The 19389-nt window shown below is 50.3% G+C and overlaps 3 protein-coding genes and 1 pseudogene across 4 annotated transcripts in view; 2 read left to right on the plus strand and 2 right to left on the minus strand.

Moving 5' to 3' along the window:
- The first annotated feature begins 504 nt into the window (after window positions 1-504).
- On the plus strand, window positions 505-9134 carry LOC138720191 (arf-GAP with dual PH domain-containing protein 1-like). Of its 2 annotated transcripts, none has more exons than XM_069856149.1 (11): window positions 505-1322; window positions 2270-2400; window positions 3328-3419; window positions 3509-3591; window positions 4302-4414; window positions 5176-5322; window positions 5747-5830; window positions 6177-6239; window positions 6745-6816; window positions 7469-7624; window positions 7712-9134. In XM_069856149.1, exons 1-10 carry the CDS (start codon window positions 1232-1234, stop codon window positions 7604-7606), a joined length of 1014 nt encoding a protein of 337 aa, XP_069712250.1. In that variant the 5' UTR covers window positions 505-1231; the 3' UTR covers window positions 7607-7624; window positions 7712-9134. The 2 variants fall into 2 exon arrangements, with proteins under 2 accessions (XP_069712250.1, XP_069712240.1); XM_069856139.1 differs by having other exon boundaries at window positions 1217-1322; window positions 7393-7624; window positions 7712-9133.
- A 1762-nt stretch (window positions 9135-10896) lies between these two features.
- LOC138716631 (urotensin-2 receptor-like) lies at window positions 10897-12308 on the plus strand (annotated as a pseudogene).
- A 2482-nt stretch (window positions 12309-14790) lies between these two features.
- LGALS1 (galectin 1) lies at window positions 14791-18161 on the minus strand. The gene is made up of 4 exons (XM_069856314.1): window positions 18028-18161; window positions 16732-16811; window positions 15350-15521; window positions 14791-14996 (listed from the first exon to the last, which is right to left on the minus strand). Exons 1-4 carry the CDS (start codon window positions 18034-18036, stop codon window positions 14853-14855), a joined length of 405 nt encoding a protein of 134 aa, XP_069712415.1. The 5' UTR covers window positions 18037-18161; the 3' UTR covers window positions 14791-14852.
- GGA1 (golgi associated, gamma adaptin ear containing, ARF binding protein 1) overlaps window positions 16562-19389 on the minus strand; it is a 59277-nt gene continuing 56449 nt past the window's right edge. The window contains exon 18 of the mRNA XM_069856239.1: window positions 16562-16576. The gene's annotated coding sequence lies outside the window, so the exon portion shown is untranslated. The remainder of the gene's footprint in view (window positions 16577-19389) is intronic.

The raw sequence follows: 19389 nt of genomic DNA on the forward strand, positions 1-19389 counted from the left end.
ACCATTTCCTCTTGTCCTATCAGGCATCCATCCTGGGGTGGGGAGGGGATTTCTTCAGGCTTGGTGGCCTCTAGCTCCCACTCCTCTTCAGGTCCTTCCTGGAAAATGGCTCTTACAGCAGTGCCTTGTGCGGCCAGCATAGCACAGATCATAGAATCAGACAACGTCTCACCCCAAGACCCACTCTGCCCTCCTGTAAGTATTTTATATCTGCATCTGTTTAACAATGCTTGTTCCTCCAAATATTCAACACCTGCATTTCTTCGGTAAAGGTCTGGGAGTCTATCACAAGCTGTTGTCAGTGCTTGGTGTCAGTGGCACCTGTGTTCCTCTTATCCGGAGGAGGCAAGTGCAGGGACAGATCCCTGTTCTGACACTGAGTCTCAAAGATGTAGGACCTCACTGAAGAAGCCCCAACCCCAGAAACATTCGACATCAGGTTGGATGGGGCTCTGAGCAACCTGAACTAGTTGAAGATGTCCCTGCTTGCTGCAGGGGGACCTTTAAATGTCTCTTCCAACCCAAACTATTCTGTAATTTTATGAACACCCATAATTTCAGTAGCTGATAGTGAAGAGAGGTACCAGTATGAGTAGGTGTGGGCATCAGGACCACTCTGTTCTTGGCTGCTGGCTTGAGTCACTTTGGTTGAACTCTTGAACCTTTCTAGCCATCTAGTCCTCACCCCAAAAATGGGAGTAACACTTGCGTGGTGGCCAGCTGACTTCGGTGGAAGCTCCAGATGCGCTGCGGGGGCAGCCAAAGCCAACTTCTCCAGCCCACAGAGTGTGATGAGTCCTGACATGTCCTGGTGGCCACTCGTCCAGAGCTGCCTTGCCTTTATCAGCTCTCTGTCTGCTTGCCCTCTTTTCCTGGCCTGTCCCTTCAGCAGCAGAAATGCGGAAAAACCAGTTCTGTGGTTAATTGCTGAACTTCCCTCCACGCCCATGGGGCAGGTCTCCTCCTCCTCACTCACTCTCTGGGTGCACTTCAGCCTCCAGCCTCTTTGGTTCTGCCTGTGCTTAGCCACCTCAGGTGCACCTTCAAGCCTCCGTGCTCCTTCCATTAATTGTCTCCTGCCTTTCTCTTTTTCCTCTGTCTGCAAGAGCTTCTGGCTCTCTGGTGGCTCCCTCTCCCTTGGGCAACCCAGTGGGTTGGTCCACAGGTGCAGAAGGTGCAGGCAGCTGCCTTCCTGGCCCTGCCCTGCCCAAAGGGATAGCATTTGGACCTGATGGCCGGAGGCAACGAGAGGAGCATGAGGGCCCTGAGGGAAGTGTGGAGAAGAGCGGAAAACTCTTTGTGTGCAGACTGCGGGAAGCCAGGTGAGTCTATGAGAGTTGCTGGAAGAAGAGTCAGAAGCAGGGAGCTGAAGCTGATCTCTGGCAGCAGTTTGGTGCCAGCTACCTGGACTGCGCAGGAGCGTGGGGTGGAAAGGAAGGAGAGGCATTGCTCTGGATATTTGCTTCTTCTCCCTGGAGGTGAGTTGGCAAGGGAGGAGGAAGAAGATGCTGCCACAGCTCTGGTGGGAAGAAAGACCAGGTGAGGGTAGTGCCAGGTGAGCATGAGCTGTGCATCTGCAGCACTGTGGGTTGCAGTTGTGTCAGATTTCAAATACAAATCAAGGTCATGCCCAGTCAGGACCTGACAGGAAAGCTCCTGGTGAAATCCTAACTGTTCCCGAAAGAAGGCATGATTCAGGAGGGCATTGTCTCCTCCGTGACTCAGCTCTGAACTGACAACCTGCCACAGGCGCCTTGGAGACTTCTTTTACTGAAGGGCTTGTCCTCTTGAAAAGGTACAGAACTTGAGATCCTGCAAGCGATGCTAAAAGCACCCATCATACTCCTCCCAAAAGGGTCATGTGGAGTGTACCATCCAAGACAAATTGAGACTGAGCTAGTTAGTATTGCTTTACCTTCTTAAATTTTCCCTGGAGAGTTTTGGTTTCAAGGCTGCTTTCCACTTCCTGAGCTAAGTACTGAGGCGGGGGGGGGGGTGGTGGTGTTTAGGGTTGGGGTTGATGTGTTGCACTAAACAGCTCCTGGAATCTTTTCCCAGAGGTGGTTTCAGTTTCATCTTGGATGGTGAGGCAGGAGTGAGGGACTAATAGCTATTCTTTCTCCAGACTGTACCTTGGGTGTTAATTAATCAGCTCAGAGGAAATTGTGGTCACCTTCCTCTGTGTTTCTCCCACCTGTGTTCTCAATTGAGGCGTATCTTCCAGGGGCGTTTACTACCTCTTTTCATACTCCTTTTTTTATACCCTCAGATCCTGACTGGGCATCCTCTACTTTGGGTGTCTTCATATGCCTCAGCTGCTCGGGAATTCACCGCAATATCCCTAGCATCAGCAAAGTCAAATCCCTGAAGATGGATCACTGGGATGATGCTCAGGTGCAGGTGAGATCTTTATCCCTGCTAGTATGTCAGGTGGATTGGGTCTAGGCCAGACACTAACACGTCCTAAGAAAAACAGCCCTTTGGACTCACAGAGTTGGAGATTAAATCTGACACATAGTCCCTTTGTTACTTTTGCTCTGGAGTAGCTACTCTTGCTCTGGAGACTCAAGCAGGGATAACTCCCCATAATCCACTGTGAGAAGGAGGATGCATTTGCCTTATAAGTCTCTCCTTGTCCTGTTACTTTTTGGCAAGTTCAGAGTTGTTCCAATGCTTCTTGCCAAGGCTCGAGGTCTTCCTTGCTCCAGGTTACTCATTTCCCACTTGCCAGCACCTTCTAGCCTCAATGTCTCCTCTTGATTTCAGCCATCCAAGGGGAAAATCTTGGGTAATTCCATGCTCTGAGAAGAGTTTCCAGATATAATGTGATATCTTGAGGGAAATAGCATTTATGGGAACTTGACTTCTCTTCACGCTCCTCTCAACCCATTAATCTCCAGGGGACTGAAAAATGATTCTGGAGATCCAAAGAAAATAATCTGTATCTTGCTGCTCTTTGCAGCAGAGTGAAAATGTTTGGGATGCCTTCCTAGATGGCATTGCAGAACTGCCATTGAATTCGATCTCCCTAAAGATGTGGGGCATGGCAGAAAATCCACCAAATATGTGTGCGCCCAGCCCCATGGAAGTGACATTTATGGCACTCTGTTGATTGAGGTGCAATCAGGGTCGCTTCTGAGAGCAGACAAGACCTTTGCGACCCACCTTTCTGTAATCAGGCATTGCTGGGATACGGCAGTGGAAGGGAAAGAGAGTGATCCATTAGAGCCTGATGTGCGTCTAGCCCTGTAGTGGGCCAGGAAAGAAAAAGGTCCAGCATGAGTCAGCATCGAAGGGAAGGCACTAACACTCTGTCTAACTCTGCAGTTTCTGGCCAAGCATGGGAATGCTGTGACTAAAGCCACATACGAAGCTCACATCCCTATTTACTATTATCAGCCAACCTACCATGACTGCCAGTAAGTTGCTGCATACAGAAGAAAAAGGGGAAGGGCAGTTCTGGGTTCCTCTAGGTTGTTTCTAAGTTACCTGTCACCTCTCTCCCCAGAGTGCTGAGAGAACAGTGGATACGGGCCAAATATGAACGCAAAGAGTTCACTCAGCCAGGAAAACATCTGCCATATTCTGATGGTAAGACCAGAGCACAGCATCAAAATATCCTTCCTGTTGCCTTTGCTGGAAGCTTATGGGCACCATGAGAAGAAATCTTATAGTGTCAGTGTCGCAAGCCCCACGTGTGCTCCTGAGAACCTGGGGAGCATTAAATTGTGGGCAGTGTAGACTGGTGCTGTTACGCGTTGCTTCTAAGTCTGATATGAACTAGCTGGCATTGCTCAAACGTGTTTGCTGTCCTGGTGGAGGCAGAGCTCTGTGGTCAGGAATTTCTGTCCTGCTGCCTGCCGCCTCCTCCAGCCACAGCAGCTGTCTTTGAAATGTCACTGCCAGTGCTGTGACACAAGGCACCAGAGCCCAAGGGCCTGCAGAGTCAAGTGGGAAGAGTTCTGGTCCCGTGCCAGGGTCTGCATAGGCCAGTACTCTGCTGTTCACTGGAGAGACAGGTCTCATGCTGTCAGAAGCAGTGGTGGGAGCTGGAATACAAGGTGGGAAGCATTTGGGAATGTTTTTTTTTTTGTGACATTTCATCCGTGTTGCAAACCCAGGAAAACTACCATCTGGTCAGAGATGGGACCTCTCCTTCTCAGGTGTTTGTTCTCAGCAGCAGTCCATCACGTGCTTCATCCCAGAGGTGTGGCTGGGACACCAGGCTGCATGCAGCTCTCTGGTGCCAGCTGTGCCTCGGCTGGGGGGGATGGTCTTCAAAGTGGTCTTTCTGCTCCTAGGGGTGAAGGAAGGCATCCTCTGGAAGCGAGGCAGAGATAACGGGCAGTTCCTACCCCGCAAGTTCCTCTTGTCTGAGAGAGAGGGATGTCTGAAGTATTTCACCAAGCAGGATGTGAGTATGGTGGTCAACTCCCACCTCAGTGCATACTCCACCCAGGGAAGCAGGATCACAGAGGCGGTTCTATTTCCTACGCATGTTTCTGAGGTTGCTTTGCTCATTCCATTCTAGGAATGATACCAAAAATACATCAGTGAGGAGGGGAGTCCCCTTCCTACTGTCAGGGTGACATTTTCCCCATGTCCTGCCTTTGTGCTTCCTTACAGCCTTCCCTCACTGCAGATAAAAGGCCTGATCTTTCACTTTATCCCTATCCATTTGCCTGGCTGTGTGATCCTGCACCATCCCTGGAACCAGCCTCATCCCACTGTGAGCCAAACTGGCAAAACCTTATCATTTGGTTTATTTTGAGGAGGGCTGCACTCCTGCTCATCTTCCTGAACGGAATGGGGCAAGTTCTAATACACCATCGCAAGGGAGGGAACGACTCGGGGTAGGGAGGAGCAGGAGTAGGGGGTTTCCTTTTGAGGTCAGTCAGCCTTTAGGCTGGCTTAGCTGCAAGGTCAGATGCTCTCTCAGTGTGTCACTGGCAGTTCCAGAGTCGGCACAGCTCAAATCTAAATTGGAGGGGTTAGGCCACTTTTTGGGCTTGAGCGTGACGTGCAATGAAGGTAGCGTGTGCTACAACATTTTTGTTGGAAAGGGACAGTTAATACCTTTAAACACCTCTAATTGCCATAGTCCACTAAGTCATTAGCTCAGATCTCTTTCCCACTAGGATTGCTCGTGGATGACCAATGCTGTTCTGTTCCCAGGCCAAAGAACCCAAAATCAATATTAAAATAGATGTCATCAATGCTACCTTCCAGCCAGTGAAGATTGGGAACCCTAATGGCCTGCAGATCACCTATCTCAAAGACAACAAGACCCGGAATATATTTGTCTACCATGAAAGTGGAAAGGTATCTTGTTTTAGCATCAAGCCCCGCAAAGCAATGGAGGTGATTTGAGAAGCTGCTGGTGTTCAAGAGTCTAAAGCACGAGCTGGACAGGGTGTGCGTGTGTGAGCTGCTGTAGGTAACAGGGTGGGGGTTCTCGCTCCTCTCCAGTTTGTGTTTCTGTGGGAGCAGGGCAGGAGCACTGGCTGAGTCAGTGCTCCTGTGTGGGAGGAGCTGCCAGAGAAGATGTGCAGATGTGCTGCCTGTGCATGCAGGGAAGGGGGCAGCTATGCTGTCTCTCTCTGCGTGTGAGAGAGATGCTGTGGGTGGTGGGGAGGGAGAGCTGGCTGTGTTTATAGTTGACACAGGGTTGTGTGCATCTGGCTGAATTTAGGTGGCTCACTGTTCCTCTGGCTAAGGTTTTTCTCCTGTCCTTTTCCGTTCTCAGGAGGTAGTGGACTGGTTCAATGCCATTCGCTCTGTGCAGTTCCATTATCTGAAGGTAGCATTTCCCATTGCCAGCGATAATGAGGTAAGGCAGCAGCAGAGCACAGTGCTGAGTCTCCTGCTGCTACTCGATTATGTGATAAAAGAGCCTGTTAGCTACTATTAGACCTCCAGGTACAGATTTGGAAATTGCAATATTTAGATAGAAGAATGAGAAAGTGTGTGTACAAGGGCCTGTGATGACCAAAGAACATCCAGCCTCTGCTGTTTCTGGGCGCTTTGTAGACAGAAGTGACTCCTGGCTAGGCAGTTCTGCAAACGTGAATTTAAAATGCAGTTGAATTTGGGGAAATAGAAGGAAGGGCAAGCAATGAAAGTGAATAGCAAAGAAACATGGCTAAGTGAATGTTATTTTTGCCTTTTTTTGTCAGATTAAAAATCGGCTGACAAGAAACTTCCTAAAAGAGGGATACATGGAGAAGACTGGACCCAAGGTAAGCTGCTCTTGGAGAAAAAAAAAAATTAACAGGGACCTGCCACAGAGCCACTGACCTTCCCTATTTCAATGTTTTCCTCCTGGTGTTTCCTCATTCCCCCAACTTCTTAGACACCCGTGGGAACAAACAGTGTGTGTGCACCAAGGGAGGGGAGAATAAAAGGCAGGGGAAGGACACAAGCGAAAAGTAGATGGAGCCAGGCTCTCTGCTTTCTCCCAGAACAAGAGATCTCGCTGAATGTGTCTGTGTGCGCGTGACCTTACGGGTATTTAGTGTCTAGATTTCTCCTGTCTCATCTCTGGGGTCCTTCATAGAAGTCCAAGACAGCAGCTGGTACTGAAAACCCCGGTATTTATCCCCAGTCTCGGCTCAGCAAGGGTGAGGAGGAGGTTGCTGTGGCGGCAGGGGCTTGGGTTAACGGTTGGGAAGAATTTTGGGTACCCATTCGCACTGCTCACGGCAGAGGGCACTGTCACCTTACATATGTCTCTTCCTTTCACAGCAGAGAGAGGCGTTTAAGAAGCGCTGGTTCACCCTGGATCACCGCAGGCTCATGTACTTCAAGGACCCTTTGGTGAGGAGATCTGACCTCTGGCATCTGCAGGCAGCAGTGCTGAAGGCACAAAGTGCAACCAAGAGCCTTTGCTCTGCAGTAAGGGAGGCTCGCAGGTTCCCCAGCTGCTCTGGATGGGCTATAGGTCTTTTCCTTTCCATGTCACTTCATAGAATCATAGAATCACCAGGTTGGAAGAGACCCACTGGATCATCGAGTCCAACTATTCCTATCAAACACTAAACCATGCCCCTCACTTGATTCAGCACATGCTTTGTCTGTTTGTTCCCCTACGAACAATGGGAACAGGAAGGGCAGTGGTGCAAAGGTGTTGATGGGGAGGAGAGTTGCATGTGGGGTGACATGGAGAAACAGGAGCAGCATTTTCTTTCATACCTCTTGAGACCTGTGCTCTTAAATTTTCCTCTCCACCACTACCTTTGAGCATAACTTCCCTGCTCTTTGAATCCCTTGATCACTTTAAAATATTTTTGCTGCTGGCCCTCACCCACTCTCCTCCTGTCCTTAGTGCATTGCTATTATTCCCTGGTTCTTTTAGGATTTTATAAATCCCTCTCTCTCCCTCCTGATGTGCAGGATGCGTTTGCTAAGGGCGAGGTATTTGTGGGCAGCGGAGAGAATGGGTATAGCGTCCAAAAAGGATTGCCTTCAGGGACACAGGGCAACTTCTCTTGGCACTATGGCATCACCATTGTCACCCCTGACCGGGAATACCTCTTCACCTGTGAGACAGAGTCTGACCAGCTGGACTGGATTGCAGCCTTCACTAGTGTCATCAACCAGGCCATGACACCACAGGAATATGCAAGTAAGTGCCTGGATGCTGCTTCCTTACCTTCTTGCCACTCTGGTTCAGGATATCGCCCTAATGCACCGTCTTTTTGTTTCGCTACAGTTGAAGCCTACTTCAAGTTTAAATCCTAGGAAGGGAGGCGGGAACCTTGATATGACTCGACTCTACCTGGTCCTATGAGGTGGGCTGTCAGGAGAGAAGATTGACATCAGAGAAACACAGTGCTCTTGAAGCACCCTTTGAAGCACTTTCCCCCCCCCCCCCGTAGATGGTCCACTTTGTTCTGGGGGCCAAATTAAGCTGCTTCCTTTCAAGTGCAAGATTTTGTGAGTCTGAATCCTCAGTGCAACCTGTCAATGTTAAACTGCTGTGATCTGACTGGATCTTGACAGGCCTCGCGTGTCAATCAGGTCTTGAAAACTTGGCACTTGCTGTGTTGGACATGGGACCTAGCATCACTCCTCCATGAAACTGCAGACAGCCCCCTGCCTTAGGCAAGAAAACAGCTGGGGCTACACCTCAGTGGGTCTCAGGGGCTGCTGGATTAGAAGAGACTGTTCCTTTACAAGAAATGGCTTCTCTGCTGGTGACAGAGATGTGAGACATTGAGATGTTTAATCAGTTAGATTTGTAGTTGAGAAAGGTCACTTAAAAGATGTAATCTAACAGACAAATGTGAAGCCTATTTCTTCCTGCTGTGTATGAGCTTGAAAGCTTCTTCAGACCACATTTTTGCGGAGTCCTTCCTTTGATTGCTACAGGGAAGATTAAGGGATCGGTTTGAAACAATGTGTGTGGATACATGTGTATATGTGGATAACGTGTGTGTGTGTGCACATAACAAAAAGCAGTGGGAAGCGGAATACTGCCCTAGGGAAGATAATGTGAGGGATATTCATGCTATTAAAGTTCAGATGTCAAATTTGAGCCTCTAGTCAAACCCAAATGATTGAGTCCTGCAGAGAGCAGCTTATGGCGTCTGATACAGAGTTCAGACTCTCTGTTGTCTTTACCAGAGCCTAGGGCTTGATGTCTGAAGCAAGTATCACCTGAATCTCTGCTTCCTCATTCTCTGTGTGTCAAAGGCCTGGCACTTTCATTCTCCCCTATACATTACGCTTGTGTATATATAGCAATTTTATTCAGTAGTATAACAGAGAAGTGTCTATGTTTATGTCCTTCTAGTAACAGTTAGTCCTAACTACTAAATCAACCCATGATTCACATCTTAAAGATCATCTCTTAAAGCTGTCATGGGAGAGCTGTGTTTCACATGCTGGGAGGGTCAGCTGACTTCTGCTGATGGCTGTAGAACCTGATGTGTCTGCGGTTTTATGCGGGCAGTGTGAGAGCAGGCATCTAGTGTGTTAAGGGAAGGTAACTGGCATTAATGAGGCAACCAGTATTGTAATTAGCTTCTAAAGAAATGAATTAAAAAATCTCACTGTAATTTATTTTAACATCCTAAATGAGCTGAGCTGCTAAAGCATGAGATTGTTTCATGAAAAAAAGCACAGGCAATTAGAGCAAGGAGCCATGGCTATTCATTGCATTTCCCCGGGCATGTGGAGTGTGAATCTTCCCATCAGAGCCAGATGGGAAAAGGCACAGTCTGCCTCTGCTTCTCTTGGGCTCGTCCCTCTTCTGAGACCACCACCTGTTGGGAACATCGACCTCTTGCATAAGAAGCAACATCACTCATCCTTCTGCCATGGCACAATGGACCTTTCATCCAAAAGTATTTTCATCACATTTTGCTGATCTCTCCCAGTTTGGAGCATGATTGTCCTAAAAAATGAAAGCCATTGCAAAACTTGTGTTACAAAATGAAGTGCCTCTTGGTTCTGATAATATGAAAATGGGGCAGTCTAATCCATCTAAACAACCTGCACATTCAGTTCTCCTCTCGGAAGATGAACAGCGGGAGTGACCCAGGTGTGCCAAGAGCTGACAGAGATAACCCAGAGGGTAGCCTCTCACGTTGCCTCCACAAATGCCCAATGTGCTGTACGCCCACTCCTGTGGTGCGGTCGTGCTGAAGCTGTGGCAGCTTATTGCTTGAGACGGTGCTTGGATCCTACTGCAGGGAGGGCACTACCAATGGGATGCTGTCTTCTCCTGTTTGCTGCTAAGTTATCACTGCTGGAGATGAGTGAAGGCATTTGACTCAGCCACAACAAAGCTAATAAGTTGATGATGCAAAAGAGCGTGACTGGAGTGGTCTAAAAACCCCTGTGAACCAACACCAGGGCACGTTTGGTAATGGCACATCTGTCTGTACTCTGCAGATTCTGTCCCATCATATCCGTCTCCTTAGATGAATGAGGTTCAGATGTGGGTGAAGAAAGATAAAGGTAGCATTGTGTGCAGAAGTGTGGGGGCTGTGATGCCCCATTAGAAAGTAATGGTGCCTACCTAACAGGCTTCTGCTCTCAGGTCCTGCGGGTTTTGAGGGAAGGAGGAGGAAAGCTTAGAGGAGGAAGATGGTCTTTGGGGAGAGGAAGGAAAGAGTGTGTCTAAAACATCCAGCCCTTTGAGTATCTTGGAGCTTGCTGCTGGCTGAGGGACAAGGGTGGAACAGGGCCAGGTCATAGAAAATGGGAGACGTCCTACCATCTGGTGGCTTTGCTTGCATACCGAGGGCTGCATCCATTGTCTACACCTCAAGGGATCCTGAGCTGCAGACAAGCCCTCTCAGCCCAGCTTTGCTAAGGGCCAAGGAGAGCAGTGTGACACCTCCCTGCTTATTGTGCTTCCAGGGCTGGCCGTTGTTTCCCTTCTAAAGCCACAGAGCGATGCTTTTCCTCCCTGACACATTAGGAATCTTGGCTTTCAGCTATGTCCTCTTTCGAATGTGGAAAACTGTGCAAGGGAACTGAGAATAAGATAGGGAAAAAGAGCAAGAAAAGAAGAACAAGAAGGAAGAGGGAGCTGGAAGAAGGAGCTGGAGTTAGCTGGAAGAAGGCACTGGGAATGGAGTTATCCGCAAGAAACGGGAGGAAGCCAGCATGGCTCCTCAGCTAGTGGCTAAGAGCCCAGTATAAACTGGGAATGTGTTTGCACCGGTGTGTGAAGCTGTGAGTCAGACACATTCCTCTGTGCAGCAGGCAAGGCAACTCTCCAGGGGCTGGTTCAGGGGAGCAAATCCCACCTCTCCAGAGTTCCTCTGAGCTAAGAGGATACAGACCCGGGAGAAGGAGAAACCCAACTGCCCACTGAGTCTGCTGGTTTCCATGAGCCCAGTGAAAGCTGGAGAAGCAACAAGTGAGGAGCTTGTGAGCACCAGAGACATCTCCTGCTGGCTGGTGGAGATTGTTTTGCACCTCTTAGTCTTGAAGGGGAGAGAGGTGTTCCCTTCTCAGCCCTTTGGTCGTTAAGGAAAACTACTGGATGTAGCCTGTGGTGGACAAGATCTGCAGAATGTACAGGGTGGTTGGAGGTGAGGAATAGACTTCACTGGAGTACTCTGTCTGCTGAACTCTCACTATTCTTCCTTCTTATGTTGAGGCTTGTCATGTCCCATACAGTGAGGAGGGAAGGCAGAGGAAAGGAACAGGTCTTTGACAACCTGACTTGCCCTTCCTTGCCCTACTCAAAGATGTCTTGTGATCCTTCCCCCATCAGCGCAAGACCTGGAGAGGATCCTGAGGGTAGCAGCTTCTCGGAGGAAAGCAGTGGTGGCAGTGATGACAATAGTGTCCTAGGAGGGGACAGCCCAGTCACGGGGCCGCTGGGTGCGGTGCTGCTGGTCATGTGCCTCGTTGGGATGGCAGGGAACATCTGCATGGTGGTGGTGGCTTCTGGCAGGGTGTCAGGGCGCTCAGCGGGCTCCTTGGGGGTCTATGTGATCAACCTTGCCCTGGCTGTCCTTCTGTACCTCTCCACCATCCCCTTCGTGGTCTACTTTGCCCATGACTGGTTCTTTGGGGATGTGGGCTGCAGGCTTTTGCTCAGCCTGGACCTCCTCACCATGCACGCCAGCATCTTCCTGCTGGCTGCCATGAGCCCGGAGAGATACCGGGCGGTGGCCAGGCCGTTGCGAGCCAAGGGGGCCAGCAACGCTTACCGCAAGCTGGCAAGCACTGTCCTCTGGCTCCTCTCACTGCTGCTTACGGCTCCCATGATGGTGATGACCCAGCTGCGGGAGGGGGATGGCCCCCACAAGCGCATCTGCATCCCCACCTGGACGCTGGCAGCTTTCCGGCTCTACCTGACCATGCTCTTCACCACCAGCATCCTGGCACCTGGCGTGGTGCTGGCCATTGTCTGTGCCCACCTGGCACGGGTGTACCAGTCTTCTGCTTGGGGCTTGTAGCTGCCGGTGGGGGACCAAGCCCCTGCCCGGCAGCTCTTCTCCAGGATCTCCACCATCGTGGTGGCGTACTGGACCGGTTTCCTCCCCTTCTGGGCCTGGCAGCAGGCTGGCCTGTACTGGGGTGAGGGGCTCGGCATCAGCCCTACCGCCCGGGCGTACCTCAACTTCGGCGTCGCCTGCCTGGCGTATGGCAACAGCTGCATCAACCCTTTTTTCTATACCCTGCTCGCCAGCAGCTACCACCAGCGCCCCAGCCGCAGCGGAATGGGCACAGCGCGGCCCCCGGCACCCTCACAGGAGGCAGTGGGTTGCCCAGGACAGGGCTGCAGCATTCCCCTGGCTTTAGGAGAGTCGTTGAGGTCTGTGGGGGAAAGCAAGGGCTGAGCAGTGCACCAGGTTTGGAACATCTCCCCGCCTCTGCCTGTGGTTGAGAAATAAAAGTGCATCTCCTTCCATGGCAGCCTGCAGTGTCTTCCATTGTCATTACTGTGTTACCTTTCCCTTCAGATCTTCCCTTTGCAAGGCTGCTCACCCTGCTCAGCTGTGGGGAGGAGGATGTCTCGAGGATTCCGACTCCATCCTCGGGTCCTTCAGCCCTCGCACACCAGCCTCCAACTTGTGTAAGGCCAGGGAGTGGGTGGAAGGGAGCAGTCAGCCTTGATATATCTAAATTATACAGTGGGGGAACCCTCACCACCCCTCACCTCCTCGCTAGCAACGGGTCAAGGCATAACACAGTCGGGACAACAGTGAGTCACAGATTTCACAGGACCAGTGAGTCACTTCAAGAAGCAGCCACGCTAGTGGGAGACCTGAATAAGGTTTATCCTCTTGTGGTAAAGCTCACACTCAGATTTCTCCCCCCACCCTCCACAAAAAAAAAACCCTTTGAAGAGCCTTTCTAAAAAAAGACTCCCAAGTGCAGTTAAGAGGCATTGTGAGAGTGCCCAGAAGTACAGCTTGAGGAGGTCAGCACATTTGCTCAGTTTTTGAGACCAGCCCAGCAGAGGAATCTGCAAGGAGAGAACTACATCACGTGTCCATCATCACAGCTCATGGAGGGGGTCCTCACTATCACCACATTCCTGCTGTTGTTGAGGAAATTCCCAAGTCTCTATCCTACCAAATGTACTCCACTGTGTCAGACTGGGGTGTCAATGCCACTGCATAAACTGGGCCAGGTATCTCCTTAAGATCATCTAACCTAGCACGGCTCATTTTCATGCAGCTAAACTCTCTTCTTGTCACAGAAAGGATGGCTTCATCTATATCACTCCATGAGCAGAGTCTCTAAGCTATGCTTTCCCCCAGCCACACCTATGCACAGGGTGGCAATGTTAGATGTTGTGTTTGCTATTATAGATGTAGCTGTAAAGGGCAGGATGTGATTATCCAGAGCAGACTGGCTTCAGGCAACACGGGGCTTCATGAGAGATCCAGCTGTAGAGCCTCAAGTTTCTTTTTTGTTCTGTGATCCTGCCTCCCAGGTCAACAACCCACCCTGAGCCCTTGTCTCCAGCTTGTTTCTCTCTTCCTCCTCAGCTCTCCAATTTCTAGCGGCCAAGCCTCCCTCTGCATGCGTAACTGATACACAGGACCTGGCAGAGCCTCATGTATTATGGAGCAAGAACGGGAGGTGCTGCTGCCCTAGGAGAAAGTTCTTGTGCTCCAGTTGCTCTGCAACTGCTTAATGAGAAGAATCAGCCCAGCCAGGCCTGCAGGGTGTCCTTGTGGGACATCAAATGGTTTGTGCTTCATGTTGCTTATGACCAAGCCTGGAAGCGAGGACCCAAAGACTGTGTCCTTCCATCCCAGGCCTACCTGGTAAATGCTGTGTGCTGGGGAAAGGACAGCTCCCACCTTTCCTATGCCCACCAGGTACAAGGCACCCACCAGCAGTCATCATTACTGCTGAAGTAGCATTAGACTGAGAAAACCTTCCAAGGTAGCTGCTGGCTCACACCCTGGGTAACACCACACAGATGAGGGGGAACTATGCTGCAACATCAAACACACCTCATCATCTCCAGACTCCTCAGAGGCAAGCCTCAGTTTAGACTGAGAAATGCTCAGGCTCAGTTGAGCTAATACAAGTGCCAGGTAACAAAATCACAGCGTACACGTGCATAGCATTCCACAGCCCAGGCTGGGAAACTGCTACCTGTCCCAGCTATAGATGGACCAGGTAAAGTACCTGGGGCAGTATAAAGCCAGACCCCTTCAGGTTACCACCCTCACATTACACACAAGATATTGCCCCACAGTATTTGTTCCTCTACAGCTATTGGGAAAAAAGGATTTGAAGAAGGAGTCTACTGCACATGTTGCCACACCCAGCAAAGCATCCTTTTCAACTGCTGTCCCCATGCAGCAGTAATAGGGCCCAAGACAAGACATGGTGACTGTCCAAAGTAGGACCAGCCTCTACAGAGGGGTGCATACTAAAGCTACCATTTGAGGACTTCCCTCACTCTGTGTCCCACTATGTTTGCCTAGCACAGCAGCTCAAGATAGCCAGGGATCCTTAGTGTAGGAACAGATAGAATTTATCAAGTCATTTTACTCAGGCAGGGTAAGACATCAGTCTAGATCTCCATAGTGGGTGACTGCCTAAGGGACTCTTCTACTCTCCTCCCAGCCACATTTAGGTTCAGTATTTCCTGCAGAGACTTTCCTTCAGTTTACCTTCTGCCTTCCTAGGTTTTTGACCTTCACTCTCCTTTCCATCCATGATTTCAAGGGCCAAGGCTGACAATTCCACCTGCATATGGTACTCAAGCAAGGTTGGGTACCCTCCTCCCCTCAGCCCTGCAGCAAGGTGACCAATCAATGCACACTTGAAGTATGAAACAGATTAGAGACTGGGTAGACCAAAATTCTTTATTGATTGCTTTTTCCATATCTTTGAGATGGAGGTGTCAGAGGAAGTTATTCCCAGCTAAGGGACTGGAGTGTGAAGTCCCCTTGTGTATCAAAGTAATCAAAGACAGAGAGACCAAGCCGGTTAGGGAATGTGAACTGGTGGCCTGGCAAGTGGACTGTCAGATCATTTTGGTTGACAGCAAAAGTAATCTGCAAGACAAATGAAAAAGTCAGTTTCCATCAAGATACCATCAAGCTTTTCCCCTCTTCAGCACCGCTGCGCACCCTCCACTTTGCAGGGTGAACAAGCAGCAGCATTATTCTGGTCTCCTAAGAGATACTTATTCCCTGCTCAGTTCAACAGTAACATTCCCATGAGCTAAATGGAGCTTGCATGTTTCACCTCCACCCTCCATCACTCCTCTCCAGTGCCCTGGATGATGGCACTGGCCAAGCAGAAGCCAGGCACCTCCTGTACAGAGAGCCCCAAGACAGTTGGATGCCTTATGCCAAATACCCTCCCTTCACCAGCACGCATATAGTGAGCATGTTCCAGGCCTCACCTCTGCTATGCCCCCCTTCTGGAAAGGGAAGTTAGACTCCCTGTGCTCCGCACCCCACTCTTCCAGCTTCTTTGAGTTACACACGATGGTGTTCACATCACCATGAGCATCAAAACGGGGGTTGAAGTGAAGCCCAAGGTTGGAAACATCCTTCCCCAGATTCACCACAAAGCTGCAGAGAAAGGAAACATCATTACGATAGAAGGGGATCTCCAAAGAGAAACCCTTTGCTAAATTGCACAGCTTCCCCAAGAAGATGGTGCTGTGCCAATAAGGGGGGCTCTCTCTGCTGGGGTGACAGGCCACATAGTGCCATCCCTGGAAGAGACACCACCTAGTTTCCACAAAACCTTTAACAACAGAGGTTCAGCACTTAGAGCCCTGAACTGGAAGTTACCCTGCACACAAACCAGCTCCCAGGGAGCCAGTTGCTGTTCTCAGGTTTCCTTCCAGCACCAAACAGTTAGCTGGTGCTGCACCTTGCCCAACAGCCACTGCCTTCTCCCCACCCTGCAGGCAGCTGCAATATTACTGTGTCATTAGCCACCCCAAGCATCTGCAGTGGCAGCAGGAGGAAGCAGCTTCCTAGGTCAGTGTCCACCTTGCCTCCAGGCCTCTTACTCAGATGAGAAAAGAGGAGGAATTTCATTTAGCACGAGAAAGCCTAGAAGGCTTCACTCTGATGGTATCAAACTTCAAAGACACTGGGAAGAGCTGGGACATGTTTCCTCAAACACCACTAGTGCTGGTACAGCAGCTACGGGCTCCACCAGCCACTGACCTGGGAATCCCATCCACCCTGATCCCTGCAGAGTTAGGAACACATTTGTACTTACTCCCACCTTACCCCCAGCACCTGACTGGCATCTCTGGTGGGTGAAAGAAAGCTTCAACAGCCTGAGACACTCTGCTGCAATATGCAGCCTTTCCCTTTGCACCATTAGCTGGAGCACAGAGCACCTAAGACCTCTCAGCTGCTTGGGCTATAATCCCCTCCTGCTCAGTGAAGCAAAACACTGTAGAAGGCTTCCCTACTCCCAGGCCATCTTCATACAGGAGAGAGGATGTGGCTGCAGGGATGGTCTCAACCCAAATCTCAGTACAGACACAGCTTCCATTTCCTTTACTGTGCCCTACAGAGGATGTGGTCACTGCCAGTGCACGCAGATGGAGCTTCACATCTGCTTTGGCTTAGCTCCTTGGCAGCAGCCTGTGTCTGCAATGTGCATTAGGCAATGACTAATAAGAAAGCACTGCTGGTGTTAACCCCTTCCAAAACTGCTCCTCTCCCACCCAAGGGAGGGATTTCTTCTGTCCTTCACCAGCAGAAGACAATGCAGCGTGGTGCCTTGGCCATGCCTAGACAGCACAACACAACTTACCCCGTGGCATTTGGTGCAACTCTGCCCTTGACAGTGAGGCGCTGGCCAGGCTTAAGACCCAAGTTGGTGCACACTGGTCCCTGCAGAACACAGAGGCAGATACATTTGCTCATTACCTGCTGGCTCACTTGCTCTGTCTTGGTAGTGCTCTCTGCTGCCTCTCAAGACAGTGCATTGCTTTGCATCACTGGAGAGACAGGGAAGCTCCCTTCCCCTAGGGTGCTGCACCAGGGACAACCCAGGGAAGTTACTCCAGTCACATGGGACACAGGCCCAATTTCCCAATCTTTCTTCTGCTGCTGTCATCAACATATCTGTATTGCACAGCTGTGAAGCATAAGTACCTGCAAGCTCCCATCACACCCACCCTGTCCTAAACACACCCATGTGCCTTGTGGGTCTCGCATCATCCCACACAAGTTTGTCTGTGCAGGGATGGAGCCTCCACTCCCTTCTCCTGGCTTGGATTTGAATTTCAAGCCTTGCCCAGGTCCAGGGGCTCTGGAACTTTGCTCCCCAGCTCCCCAGGGCACAGTGATTCATTTTGTACGCTCAGCCTTTGCAAAAGCATTCTCCTGCTCCAGGTACACACCTTTCCCCACTTTCTCTCTAGAAATAAAAAAACCCAGTAAACCCATAAGTACTTATTTTTCAGCAGAGCAGAGGGAAGACCCAAGAATACTAAGAATCTTTCCCCCATCCCACTTCAATAAACAAGCCTGCATTTCAGACAATCCCTGATTTATTGCCCTCAGTTTAATAAAACAAATTAATCAAAGAAGTGGAATCACTCTTCTGACACAAGCATCTCCCTGGCTGTCCTCATTGACACTTACAGAAGGACAGTTAGGTTTAGCCCATTTCGTTACCAGGGAGGAAGGGATAATGATTCAGTGACTCATGAAAACTTCAGCCAGGAAGAAAGCAGCCAGACTATCCAGAAGAGGAGATGCTCAGAGAGCAATAAACATTACCGCAGCCGCTTCCCCAGAGCGGAGCAGCTGTAAAACAGGTTACCCCAGCTTGGGAACCAACTCAGCAAGGACCCCCCACATATCTCCCCAAAGGGATCCTGCAGGAAAAAAACCCACTCCTGCCAGAACAAGAAAGAGCAGCCACCACTCCGTAATAGATGCAGCAGGCACCCAGCTCTAGCAGACCCTCTGACACCAGGGATGACGCACAGATGGAGGAAAATAACATGAAGACCCTTACACCAAGCCAAGACATTTCCCCCAGTCCCACTCCACCAAGCACCAGCTCCAGCAAAGCTGCCTTGCCCCTTTCACTACTCACGCAAGACATGGTGCTCCTCTGACAGGCAAGTCCTCCTCTTCACCAGGGTACAACCGTCTCCAACAAGTAGCTGAAACGACCCCACCCTTGCCCTTAAATAGATGGAGAGCTGAGTTGTCCCAGCCCTTCTCCACTCCACCCACCAATGAGACTGAGGAAAGAGGGGGAGGAGCTGGTTTTGGGGGGAGGGAGAGCCTATCAGGCAAGGCTGCCTCCTCCCATCCTCGCCCAGGCTCCTCTCCAGGATGGTGGACCCAGCCCTTCCAAGCTGGCTGCTCCAGGAGGCGATCCAGCTATGTGTGACCATGAAGCCAATGGAAAATAGTTTTACAATGAGTGTTTTACTATCCAAGGCTTTTATCCCACACGGAAAATGGTGAGATAGATTGAGACTTGGTGGGAAGGGTTGGGGAGGAAGGCTGGGCTCTTCAGCTCTGGCTAAATCAGGAACAGAAGAAATGTTACTGAGCACACATGGTGCCTCAGAAACTCTTAGTGGTTCAGGTGAAACCCCAGGAGCAGAGAGCTGAAGCTGGATCTGAGTTCGCTCAGCTGCACTATCAAGACTTGCTGATCCCAAACCCTGCCCAGCTGCTGACCCAGCCCTGACCACCCACTCTTGTAGGTTCAGGACCTCAAGGAGGGGAAAGAGTCCTTATTCTGCAGAACCCGTAGACATTTTCAAAAGCATGCAGTTTGCCTTGGCTGTAGATCACAGCAAGCCAGGAGGAAGCCGTCTTAGAGGGGTGGAGAGGAATTATCCAGGAAAGCTCAATGCCTGGCTCTTGCACCTACCCTGTGCCCACCTAGGGGGCTGAGGAACAAGGGGATGATGGCAAAACACTATCACAAATAGCCATAGGATCTATATGTCTTTTATCTGCCTCCGTGTTCTTTTGTGGCAAGTATGATTCACTCTGAGTGAAAGGGTTCGTTTGGAAAAAGTTACCCAATTACTATAATACATGGCTCAACTGTAATTGCAGTGAAAGAGGAGGGAAAAAATTCAGGCAGTGGGCCAAGCCTGTGGCTTAAAGCTCTCCTTGTCTTGCATATTTGTCTCTAAATCACAAGACGCTCTGCGATTTCCTTAAGAGGCCCCGGACTGAAACTGACTGAAACACTTTCTTTCTCCTTTCTATGAGGCCGATCGGTTCCCCATCTCCTGGGCATGTGGTAGTCCCCGTACCTCTTGCCCCCATAAAGCACAACCCCAGAGACTGCCACTCCTGGTGTTTCCAGTTGGTGCCATCAATGCCAACAAAGATAGCAGGGAGAGACTCCTGCCTAGAGACAGGGAGGGCTTGGAAAGGCTCCAGCCTTTGGCTAGGTCACTGATCATCCTGTGACACAAGGAGCCTG

This window comes from Phaenicophaeus curvirostris, chromosome 1 (assembly GCF_032191515.1).
Source record: "Phaenicophaeus curvirostris isolate KB17595 chromosome 1, BPBGC_Pcur_1.0, whole genome shotgun sequence".
Taxonomy (NCBI): domain Eukaryota; kingdom Metazoa; phylum Chordata; class Aves; order Cuculiformes; family Cuculidae; genus Phaenicophaeus; species Phaenicophaeus curvirostris.